The 12,544-nt window shown below is 57.0% G+C and overlaps 1 protein-coding gene across 10 annotated transcripts in view; it reads left to right on the forward strand.

Moving 5' to 3' along the window:
* The window catches only part of PTK2B (protein tyrosine kinase 2 beta), a 74,340-nt gene that overhangs the window by 15,773 nt on the left and 46,023 nt on the right, over positions 1-12,544 (forward strand). For 7 of the 10 annotated variants that reach the window (XM_085574273.1, XM_085574278.1, XM_085574270.1 and 4 more), the window contains exons 2-3: positions 7,097-7,386; positions 9,577-9,755. In XM_085574273.1, coding sequence (XP_085430399.1) covers positions 7,097-7,386; positions 9,577-9,755 — 469 coding nt within the window. Of the gene's footprint in view, positions 1-7,096; positions 7,387-8,116; positions 9,443-9,576; positions 9,756-12,252; positions 12,442-12,544 lie in introns of those variants that run through there. The other 3 variants (XM_085574277.1, XM_085574271.1, XM_085574279.1) reach the window with 3 other exon arrangements.

The following is a 12,544-nucleotide window of genomic DNA, read 5'->3' on the forward strand; positions in this document are numbered from 1 at the left end:
AAAACGAAAAACCACCCCATAAATGGAATATTTTTATCCCACATTCCCTAAAAATCATCCTCAGGGTTGGATCTGGGGTCATTCCCGCCCGGAATTCCCTGGGAATTCCCGAAGCCAAGCCGGGGTTTCATCGGGACGGGGTGGAGGGGACGCGGCCCGAGTGTCACCCGCGGGTTGTGCAAAGGATGCGGCTTCCTGCAGAGGGGCCCCAGGGGTGGAGAGAACGAAAAACCCAAAAAAAACTCGAAAAAACTCTGAAGAAACCCAAAAAACCAACCAAACAAAAAAAAAAACCCACCAAAACTTCCAAAAAATGCCCAAAAACCCCTAAAAAACAAAAACAAAAAAAGACAAAAACCCCCAAAAGAACCCCCCAAACCCCAAAGAACGCAAAAAACTCCAAAAATCCCCAAAACCAAAAGAAAAATCCCCCTAAGAACCCCCAAAAAATCCCAAAGAACACCAAAAAAACCACAAAGAACCCCCAAAAATCCCAAAGAACCTCAAAAAAACCCACAAAGAACCCAAAAAAACCCCAAAACACCCCAAATAACCAAAACCAACCAACCAACCAAAACCAAAAATGCAAAAACCCCCAAAACCCCCCCAAAAACCCAAAAAAACTCCCAAAATCCCCACTGGGTTTTTCCTTCACTGGGAATTCAGGACTTTTCCATCCCCGAATTCCATAAAAATCCCTCAGGATGGATCCTGAGTGTCCTCGATCCCAGAATTTCGCACTAGTTTGGGATGGGATCCATGGACCTTCAATCCCATTCCAACAGAATCCCGGGGTGATCCAAACCCACCCTTGGGCATTCCCAGGGATTCTCTGGGAATTCCAGCCCAGCCGGGAATTCCTGCCCAAGGTCCCAAAATCCCAAGCTCCCCTTTCCCACTGGGAATTCCATTCCCTGGCTCCTGCCCCTCCAGCCCTTCCCCAAATTCCAGCTCTCCTTTCCCTCTGGAAAAGGCTCCAAGGATTCCCGGGATCCTTCCCTGATCCAGGGGAACATTTCCAGATATCCCAGCCTGGCATTGGATCCATCCCCATCCCGACTCCTCCTGGAGAAGGAATTTTGGGATCCAGGGGTTTCACTGGGAATTCGGGACTCCAGGAAGGGTCTCCCTTCCCTTTTCCATCCCTGAATTCCATAAAAATCCCTCGGGATGGATCCTGAGTGTCCTCGATCCCAGAATTTCGCACTAGTTTGGGATGGGATCCGTGGACCTTCAATCCCATTCCAACAGAATCCCAGGGTGATCCAAATCCACCCTTGGACATTCCCAGGGATTCTCTGGGAATTCCAGCCCAGCCGGGAATTCCTTCCCCAGATCCCACAATCCCAAGCTCCCCTTTCCCACTGGGAATTCCATTCCCTGGCTCCTGCCCCTCCAGCCCTTCCCCAAATTCCAGCTCTCCCGGAGCCCCTTGGGGATCGGGAAGCGGCTCCAAGGATTCCCTGGATCCTTCCCCGATCCAGGAGAACATTCCCGGCTCTCCCATTCCCGGATCGGCTCCGTGTCCCCTCCGGAGCGGCTCCGGTTCCTGGCCGTTCCCGGAGGTTTAATCGTTAACCTGAGCTCCTCCGGGCTGGGATCCAGGAGCCGCCGGATGCGGAATTCCACATTCCAGAGGCTCCGGGACCCGGATGCGGAATTCCAGACACAGAATTCCACATTCCAGAGGCTCCTCCACCCTTTGCTCCCTGTGAGCTGAGGCCTGCGAAATCCAACCCCAAATCGAACCCCAAATCCTCGGGAATAGCAGGATTTGGGATCCCTTTGGATCCCAAAATTTGGGATCCCTGTGGGCCTCATCCCAGGGTTTTTCTGGGACCAACTCGGGATTTTCAGGATTTGGATTACTTTGGGTCCCTTAGCAGGACTTGGGATCCCTTTGGATCTCTTAGCAGGATTTGGGATCCCTTTGGATCCCAAAATTTGGGATATTTTTGGGCCTCATCCCAGAGATTTTCAGGAATCAAATATACTCGGGAATAGCAGGATTTGGGATCCCTTTGGATCCCAAAATTTGGGAGATTTTTGGGCCTCATCCCAGGGTTTTTCTGGGACCAAAAATCCTTGGGAATAGCAGGATTTGGGATCCCTTTGGATCTCTTAGCAGGATTTGGGATCCCTTTGGATCCCAAAATTTGGGATATTTTTGGGCCTCATCCCAGGGTTTTTCTGGGACCAAAAGTTCTCAGGAATACCAGGATTTGGAATTCCTTTGGATCCTCTTAGCAGGATTTGGGATCCCTTTGGATCCCAAAATTTTGGATGTTTTTGGGCCTCATCCCAGGGTTTTTCTGGGACCAAAAATCCTCGGGAATAGCAGGATTTGGGATCCCAAAATTTGGGATCCCTTTGGGTGGTCCCAGGGCCTCATCCCAGAGTTTTTCTGGGACCAAAAATCCTCGGGATTAGCAGGATTTGGGATCCCTTTGGATCTCTTAGCAGGATTTGGGATCCCTTTAGATCCCAAAATTTGGGATATTTTTGGGCCTCATCCCAGGGTTTTTCAGGGGCCAAAAATCCTTGGGAATAGCAGGATTCAGGATCCCTTTGGATCTTCTTAGCAGGATTTGGGATCCCTTTGGATCCCAAAATTTGGGATATTTTTGGGCCTCATCCCAGAGATTTTCAGGAATCAAATATACTCGGGAATAGCAGGATTTGGGATTCCTTTGGATCCCAAAATTTGGGATATTTTTGGGCCTCATCACGGTGTTTTTCTGGGACCAAAAATTCTCAGGAATACCAGGATTTGGGATTCCTTTGGATCTCTTAGCAGGATTTGGGATCCCTTTGGATCCCAAAATTTTGGATGTTTTTGGGCCTCATCCCAGGGTTTTTCTGGGACCAAAAATCCTCGGGAATAGCAGGATTTGGGATCCCAAAATTTGGGATCCCTTTGGGTGGTCCCAGGGCCTCATCCCAGAGTTTTTCTGGGACCAAAAATCCTCGGGAATATCAGGGTTTGAGATCCCTTTGGATCTCCTTAGCAGGATTTGGGATCCCTTTGGATCCCAAAATTTGGGATATTTTTGGGCCTCATCCCAGAGTTTTTCTGGGACCAAAAAATCCTCAGGATTAGCAGGATTCAGGATCCCTTTGGATCCCCTTAGCAGGATTTGGGATCCCCTTGGATCCCAAAATTTGGGATGTTTTTGGGCCTCATCCCAGGGTTTTTTTGGGAAGGGGGATCGGAGCTGTGCCACCTTTGGCTCCAGGGAAATTTTTTGCCGGGTTTGGGATTTTTGGGGTTTTTTGTCCCCATGGAAAACGGGTCGGAGTTGAGGTGGGGGTGGGGACAGCCTGGAGGTGGCAGGGACACGGAGGTGTCACCGTGGAGGTGACAGGGACACGGAGGTGTCACCTTGGTGGTGACAAGGACGTGGAGGTGTCACCGTGGAGGTGACAGGGACACGGAGGTGTCACCATGGAGGTGACAGGGATGTGGAATTGTCACTGTGGTGGTGACAAGGACGTGGAGGTGTCACCGTGGAGGTGACAGGGACACGGAGGTGTCACCTTGGTGGTGACAAGGACACGGAGGTGTCACCGTGGAGGTGACAGGGATGTGGAATTGTCACTGTGGAGGTGACAGGGACATGGAGGTGTCACCGTGGAGGTGACAGGGATGTGGAAGTGTCACTGTGGAGGTGACAGGGATGTGGAAGTGTCCCTCAGGAGGTGTTGGGGACATTGAGATGTCCCTCAGGAGGTGACAGGGACACGGAGGTGTCACTGTGGAGGTGACAGGGACACAGAGGTGTCATTCAGGAGGTGCTGGGGACACAGAGATGTCACCATGGAGGTGACAAGGACACGGAGGTGTTGCTGTGGAGGTGTTTGGGACACTGGGATGTCACAGTGGAGGTGACAGGGACATGGAGGTGTCACCTTGGTGGTGACAAGGACGTGGAGGTGTCACCATGGAGGTGACAGGGACACGGAGGTGTCACCGTGGAGGTGACAGGGATGTGGAAGTGTCACTGTGGACGTGACAGGGACACGGAGGGATTGCTGTGGAGGTGACAGGGATGTGGAAGTGTCCCTCAGGAGGTGTTGGGGACATTGAGATGTCCCTCAGGAGGTGACAGGGACACGGAGGTGTCACTGTGGAGGTGACAGGGACACAGAGGTGTCACTCAGGAGGTGCTGGGGACACTGGGATGTCACTGTGGAGGTGACAGGGACACGGAGGTGTCACCATGTTGGGGACAGAGGCATGGAGGTGTCACTGTGGAGGTGACAGGGACACCGAGGTGTCCCTCAGGACGTGTTGGGGACACAGAGATGTCACTGTGGAGGTGATAAGGACAGGGAGGTGTCACTCTGGAGGTGTTTGGGACACTGGGATGTCGCTCTGGAGGTGACAGGGACACCGAGGTGTTGCTGTGGAGGTGACAGGGACATGGAAACGTCACTGTGGAGGTGACAGGGACACGGAGGTGTCACCTTGGAGGTGACAGGGACACCGAGGTGTCACTCTGGAGGTGCTGGGGACATGAAGGTGACACCCTGGAGGTGACAGGGACACCGAGGTGACCTTCAGGAGGTGTCGGGGACACTGGGATGTCACTGTGGAGGTGACAGGGACACGGAGGTGTCACCGTGGAGGTGACAGGGACACGGAGGGATTGCTGTGGAGGTGACAGGGATGGGGAAGTGTCCCTCAGGAGGTGTTGGGGACATTGAGATGTCCCTCAGGAGGTGACAAGGACATGGAGGTGTCACTGTGGAGGTGACAGGGACACCGAGGTGACCTTCAGGAGGTGTCGGGGACACTGGGATGTCACTGTGGAGGTGTTGGGGACACTGGGATGTCACCGTGGAGGTGACAGGGACACGGAGGTGTCACTCAGGAGGTGACAGGGATGTGGAATTGTCACTCGGACATGGAGGTGTCACTCTGGAGGTGTCGGGGACACTGGGCTGTCGCTCTGGAGGTGACAGGGACATGGTGCTGTCACCGTGGAGGTGTCAGGGATGTGGAATTGTCACTGGTGAGGTGACAGGGACACGGAGATGTCACTGTGAATGTGACAGGGACATAAAAGTGTCACTGTGGAGGTGACAGGGATGTGGAATTGTCACTCGGACATGGAGGTGTCACTCTGGAGGTGACAGGGACATGGTGGTGTCACCATGGTGGGGACAGAGGCATGGAGGTGTCACTGTGGAGGTGACAGGGACACCGAGGTGACCTTCAGAAGGTGCTGGGGACACTGGATGTCACTCTGGAGGTGACAGGGACACAGAGGTGTCCCTCAGGAGGTGTCGGGGACACTGGGATGTCACCATGGAGGTGACAGGGACACCGAGGTGACCTTCAGGAGGTGTTGGGGACACTGGGATGTCACTCTGAGGTGTTGGGGACACTGGGCTGTCACTCTGAAGGTGACAGGGACATGGAGGTGTCACTCTGGAGGTGACAAGGACACAGAGGTGACCTTCAGGAGGTGCTGGGGACACTGGGATGTCACTGTGGAGGTGACAGGGACACCGAGGTGTCACCGTGGAGGTGGCAGGGATGTGGAATTGTCACTCGGACATGGAGGTGTCCCTCAGGAGGTGTCGGGGACACTGGGATGTCACTGTGGAGGTGACAGGGACACCGAGGTGACCTTCAGGAGGTGCTGGGGACACTGGGCTGTCACCACGGAGGTGACAAGGACACCGAGGTGACCTTCAGGAGGTGCTGGGGACACTGGGATGTCACCATGGAGGTGACAAGGACACAGAGGTGTCACTGTGGAGGTGCTGGGGACATGAAGGTGACACCCTGGAGGTGACAGGGACACCGAGGTGTCCCTCAGGAGGTGTTGGGGACACTGGGCTGTCCCTCAGGAGGTGACAGGGAGGGACACGGGTGTTGCTCTGGGCCTGGTGGGGACATCGTTTGTCACATTCCCTTTTTCCCTTTTCCCTCCTTGTCCTCCTTTCCCCCATTTCCCCCTTTTCCCCCCTTTTTTCCCTTTTTCTCCCATTTCCCCCTTTCCCCCCCATTTCCCCCTTTTCCCATCTTTCCCCCCCGTTTCCCCCCTTTTTCCCCTTTTCCGCCCATTTTCCCCCTTTTCTCCCTTTTCTCCCCTTTCCCCCCCCTTTTTTCCTCTTCCCCCCCTTTTCCACCATTTCCCCTGTTTTTTCCCCTTTGTTCCCCTTGTTTCCCCTTTTTCCCCCTTTCCCCCCTTTCCCCCCTTTTCCCCCATTTCCCCCCTTTTTTCCCTTCCCCCCTTTTTTCCTTTTCTCCCCCTTTTCCCCCTTTTTTCCCGTTTCCCCCCTTTTTCCCCCTTTTCCCCTTTCCCCCCTTTTCCCCCTTTTCCCTTTTCCCTTTCCCCTTTTCCCCCTTTCCCCCCTTTCCCCTTTCCCCCGTTTCCCCCTTTTCCCCCTTTCCCCTTTTCCCCCTTTTCCCCCTTTTCCCCCTTTCCCCCCTTTTTCCCCCTTTCCCCCCTTTCCCCTTTTCCCCCTTTTCCCCCTTTTCCACCTTTTCCCCCTTTTCCCCTTTTCCCCCTTTCCCCCCTTTTTCCCCCTTTTCCCCCTTTCCCCCTTTCCCCTTTTCCCCTTTCCCCTTTTTCCCCTTTTCCCCTTTCCCCTTCCCCCTTTTCCCCCTTTTCCCCCTTTTTCCCCCTTTCCCCTTTTCCCCCTTTCCCCCTTTTCCCCCTTTCCCCCTTTTCCCCCTTTTCCCCCTTTTCCCCCTTTTCCTCCTTTTCCCTTTCCCCTTTTCCCCCTTTCCCCTTTCCCCCTTTTCCCCCTTTTTCCCCCTTTTCCCCCCTTTTTCCCCCTTTCCCCCCTTTCCCCCTTTTCCCTTTCCCCTTTCCCCCTTTCCCCTTTTCCCCCTTTCCCCTTTCCCCTTTCCCCTTTCCCCTTTTTGCCCTTTTCCCCTTTCCCCCTTTCCCCTTTCCCTCTTCCCCCTTTCCCCTTTCCCCTTTTCCCCCTTTCCCCTTTTCCCCCTTTTTCCCCCTTTTCCCTTTCCCCTTTCCCCTTTTCCCCCCTTTTTCCCCCTTTTCCCCCTTTTCCCTTTCCCCTTTTCCCTTTCCCCTTTTCCCTTTCCCCTTTCCCATTTCCCCGGTCCGTAATTCCGCAGGGAAGGGATGCTCGGCTCCTGAGGGTGCCGCGGCTCTCCCGAGGATGAGCGCCATTCCCGAGCCCCCCGGACGCCCCCGGAGCTGCTCCTCCCGCAGCCTTCCCGGCACCCTGGAGCCCGCGGGAACGCCGGATCCTCGGGATCCTCGGGATCCTCGGGATCCGGATCGGGATCAGGATCACCGGGATCAGGAGGAGACGCGGATCCTCAAGGTTTGCTTCTACAGCAACAGCTTCAACCTGGGCAAGAACTTCAAGCTGGTCAAGTGCTCCGTGGCCACGGAGATCCGGGTAGGTGGGAAAGGGCGGGATCGGGGCTGGGATTGGGAATTCCGGGGCTGGGATTGGGAATTCGGAGCTGGGGTTGGGAATTCCGGGCTGGGATTGGGAATTCCAGGATGGGATTGGGAATTTCGGGCTGGGATTGGGAATTCCAGGCTGGGATTGGGAATTCCGGGACTGGGATTGGGAATTCGGAGCTGGGGTTGGGAATTCCGGGCTGGGATTGGGAATTCGGGGCTGGGATTGAGAATTTGGGGCTGGGATTGGGAATTCCGGGACTGGGATTGGGAATTTGGGGCTGGGATTGGGAATTCGGGGCTGGGACTGGGAATTTGGGGCTGGGATTGGGAATTCGGGGCTGGGATTGGGAATTTGGGGCTGGGATTGGGAATTCGGGGCTGGGACTAGGAATTCCGGGCTGGGATTGGGAATTCAGGGCTGGGATTGGGAATTCGGGGCTGGGATTGGGAATTCCGGGCTGGGATTGGGAATTCTGGGCTGGGATTGGGAATTTCAGGCTGGGATTGTGAATTTCAGGCTGGGATTGGGAATTCGGGGCTGGGATTGTGAATTCCGGGCTGGGATTGGGAATTCGGAGCTGGGGTTGGAAATTACAGGACTGGGATTGGGAATTCAGGGCTGGATGAGTTTTGAGGTCCATTCCCACCCAAAACCATTCTGGGAATTCTGGGATCAAGGACACTCAGGATCCATCCCGAGGTATTTTTATGGAATTCAGGGATGGAAAAGGGAAGGGAGACCCTTCCTGGAGTCCCGAATTCCCAATGAAGCCCCTGGATCCCAAAATTCCTTCTCCAGGAAGAATCAGGATGGATCCAATGCCAGGCTGGGAGAGCCGGGAATGTTCTCCTGGATCGGGGGAGGATCCAGGGAATCCTTGGAGCCGCTTCCCGATCCCCAAGGGGCTCCGGGAGAGCTGGAATTTGGGGAAGGGCTGGAGGGGCAGGAGCCAGGGAATGGAATTCCCAGTGGGAAAGGGGAGCTTGGGAGTTTGGGATCTTGGGCAGGAATTCCCGGCTGGGCTGGAATTCCCAGAGAATCCCAAGGAAACTCTGTCTCACCATTCGGCAGTGGGGCAGGACGGGATCAGGTCCCGGTTCCCACCCCGAACGTCCCACATTCCCATTTTCCCAGAGAATCCCAAGGAAATACTGTCTCCCGTTGGGCGGTGGGACGGGATGGGATCAGATCCCGTTTCCCATCCCAAGCGTTCCGTATTCCCGTTTTCCCAGAGAATCCCAGGAAACGCTGTCTCACCATTGTGCCATGGGATGGGATCAGATCCCGGTTCCCATCCCGAGCATTCCACATTCCCGTTTTCCAAGAGAATCCCAAGAAACTCTGTCTCCCGTTGGGCGGTGGGATGGGACGGGATCAGATCCTGTTTCCCACCCCGAGCGTTCTGTGTTCCCGTTTATCCAAGAGAATCCTGGGAAATACTGTCTCACGTTGGGTGGTGGGAAGGGACGGATCAGATCCCGTTTCCCACCCCGAGCATTCCGCATTCCCATTTTCCCAGCGAATCCCAGGAAACCCTGTCTCACCATTGTGCCGTGGGATGGGACGGGATCAGATCCTGTTTCCCACCCCGAGCGTCCCACATTCCCGTTTTCCAAGAGAATCCCAGGAAACGCTGTCTCACGTTGGGCGGTGGGGCAGGATGGGATCAGATCCCATTTCCCACCCCGAGCATTCCACATTCCCGTTTTCCCAGAGAATCCCAGGAAACGCTGTCTCCCGTTGGGCGGTGGCACGGGACCCGATCCCGGTTCCCACCCCGAGCGTCCCACATTCCCGTTTTCCAAGAGAATCCCAGGACACGCTGTCTCCCGTTGGGCGGTGGGACGGGATCCGATCCCAGTTCCCACCCCGAGCGTCCCACATTCCCGTTTTCCCAGAGAATCCCAGGACACGCTGTCTCCCGTTGGGCGGTGGGTGAGACGGGATCCGATCCCGTTTCCCTCCCCGAGCGTCCCACATTCCCATTTTCCCAGAGAATCCCAGGACACGCTCTCTCCCGTTGGGCAGTGGGACGGGATCCGATCCCGGTTCCCACCCCGAGCGTCCCACATTCCCGTTTTCCCAGAGAATCCCAGGACACGCTGTCTCCCGTTGGGCAGTGGGACGGGACCCGATCCCGGTTCCCTCCCCGAGCGTCCCACATTCCCGTTTTCCCAGGAGGTGATCGGCTCCATCCTGCAGAGCGGCCGCCTGGGGCCGGACGTGCGGCTGGCCGCGTGCTTCGGGCTGCGCCTCAAGCACGTCAAGTCGGACGAGACGCACTGGCTCCACCCCGCGCTGACCGTGGGCGAGGTCCACGACAAGTACGAGTGCCTCCACCTGGAAGCCGAGTGGAGGTGGGGTCACCGCCGCGGTGACGGCGACGGTGGCGGTGGCGGTGGTGGACAAGGTGGCGGTGACGGTGGCGGTGACGGTGGTGGTGACGGTCAAGGTGGTGGTGACGGTGACGGTCAAGGTGGCGGTGGCAGTGGCATGGTCGCTCTCCATGCCACCTACATGGAATCCCAGTTGATGGTGGTGGTGGCCATGGTGGAGATGGTGGCGGTGATGGTGGCAGTGGTGGTGGAGGTGGCATGGTCGCTCTCCATGCCACCTACATGGAATCCTGTTTGACGGTGACGGTGGTGGTGACGGTCAAGGTGGTGGTGACGGTGACGGTCAAGGTGGCAGTGGAGGTGGCATGGTCGCTCTCCACGCCACCTACATGGAATCCCAGTTGATGGTGGTGGTGGCCATGGTGGAGATGGTGATGGTGATGGTGGCAGTGGTGGTGGAGGTGGCATGGTCGCTCTCCGTGCCACCTACATGGAATCCTGTTTGACGGTGACGGTGGTGGTGACGGTCAAGGTGGTGGTGACGGTGACGGTCAAGGTGGCAGTGGAGGTGGCATGGTCGCTCTCCCTGCCACCTACATGGAATCCCAGTTGATGGTGGTGGTGGTGGTGGCGAAGATGGTGGCGGTGATGGTGGCAGTGGTGGTGGAGGTGGCATGGTCGCTCTCCGTGCCACCTACATGGAATCCCGGTTGATGGTGACGGTGGCGGTAGAGGTGGCGGTGGAGGTGGCAGTAATGGTGGTGGTGGCGGTGGTGGTGGCAGTGGTGATGGCGGTGGAGGTGGCATGGTCACTCTCCATGCCACCTACATGGAATCCCAGTTGATGGTGGTGGCCATGGTGGAGATGGTGGCGGTGATGGTGGCAGTGGCGGTGGAGGTAGCACAGTCGCTCTCTGTGCCACCTACATGGAATCCTGTTTGACGGTGACGGTGGTGGTGACGGTCAAGGTGGTGGTGACGGTGATGGTCAAGGTGGTGGTGGAGGTGGCATGGTCGCTCTCCGTGTCACCTACATGGAATCCCGGTTGACGGTGACGGTGGCAGTGGAGGTGGCGGTGACAGTGGTGGTGACGGTCACGGTGGCGGTGGCAGTGGCATGGTCACTCTCCATGCCACCTACATGGAATCCCGGTTGATGGTGGTGGTGGCAGTGGTGGAGATGGTGGTGGTGATGGTGGCAGTGGTGGTGGAGGTGGCATGGTCGCTCTCCGTGCCACCTACATGGAATCCCGGTTGATGGTGGTGGTGGTGGTGGCGGTGACGGAGATGGTGACAGTGGCGGTGGTGGTGGCGGTGGCAGTGGCACGGTCACTCTCCGTGCCACCTACATGGAATCCCGGTTGATGGTGTTGGTGGCCATGGTGGAGATGGTGACGGTGATGGTGGCGGTGGCAGTGGCATGGTCGCTCTCCGTGTCACCTACATGGAATCCTGGTTGATGGTGACGGTGGCAGTAGAGGTGTCGGTGACAGTGGTGGTGGTGGTGGTGGCGGTGGAGGCAGCTGTGGCGGTGGCAGTGGCATGGTCGCTCTCCGTGCCACCTACATGGAATCCCGGTTGACGGTGGTGGTGGCGGTGGTGGAGATGGTGACGGTGGTGGTCGTGGTGGCAGTGATGGTGACGGTGGCGGTGACAGTGGTGGTGATGGTGGCAGTGGTGGTGGTGGTGGAGGTGGCATGGTCGCTCTCCGTGCCACCTACATGGAATCCCGGTTGATGGTGGTGGTGGCAGTGGTGGAGATGGTGACGGTGATGGTGGCAGTGGTGGTGGAGGTGGCATGGTCGCTCTCCATGCCACCTACATGGAATCCCGGTTGATGGTGTTGGTGGCCATGGTGGAGATGGTGACGGTGATGGTGGCGGTGGCAGTGGCATGGTCGCTCTCCGTGTCACCTACATGGAATCCTGGTTGACGGTGACGGTGGCAGTAGAGGTGTCGGTGACAGTGGTGGTGGTGGTGGTGGCGGTGGAGGCAGCTGTGGCGGTGGCAGTGGCATGGTCGCTCTCCGTGCCACCTACATGGAATCCCGGTTGACGGTGGTGGTGGTGGTGGCGGAGATGGTGGCGGTGGTGGTCGTGGTGGCAGTGATGGTGACGGTGGCGGTGACAGTGGTGGTGATGGTGGCAGTGGTGGTGGAGGTGGCATGGTCGCTCTCCGTGCCACCTACATGAAATCCCGGTTGATGGTGGTGGTGGCGGTGGTGGAGATGGTGACAGTGGCGGTGGTGGTGATGGTGGCAGTGGCATGGTCGCTCTCCGTGTCACCCACACGGAGTCCTGGTGGTGGGTGGGGACATGGGGGTGTCGCTGTGGAGGTGACAGGGACAGGGAGGTGTCACTGTGGTGGTGACAACTACATGGAGGTGTCACCACGGTGGTGACAGTGACATGGAGATGTCACACTGGAGGTGTTGGGGACACGGAGATGTCACTCTGGAGGTGACAGGGACAGGGAGATGTCACCATGGTGGTGACAGGGACATGGAGGTGACATTGTGGAGGTGACAAGGACATGGAGGTGTCCCTCAGGAGGTGTTGTGGACACTGGGCTGTCACTCTGGACGTGACAAGGACACGGAGGTGTCACGCTGGAGGTGACAGGGATGTGGAATTGTCACTGTGGAGATGACAAGCACAGGGAGGTGTCACCATGGTGGTGACAGGCACAGGGAGGTGTCACCCTGGAGGTGACAGGGACACGGAGGTGTCCCTCAGGAGGTGACAGGGACACTGGATGTCCCTCAGGAGGTGACAGGGACACTGGATGTCACCCTGGAGGTGACAAGGACA

The sequence above is a fragment of the Lonchura striata genome, chromosome 3 (assembly GCF_050655825.1).
Source record: "Lonchura striata isolate lonStrDom1 chromosome 3, ASM5065582v1, whole genome shotgun sequence".
NCBI lineage: Eukaryota > Metazoa > Chordata > Aves > Passeriformes > Estrildidae > Lonchura > Lonchura striata.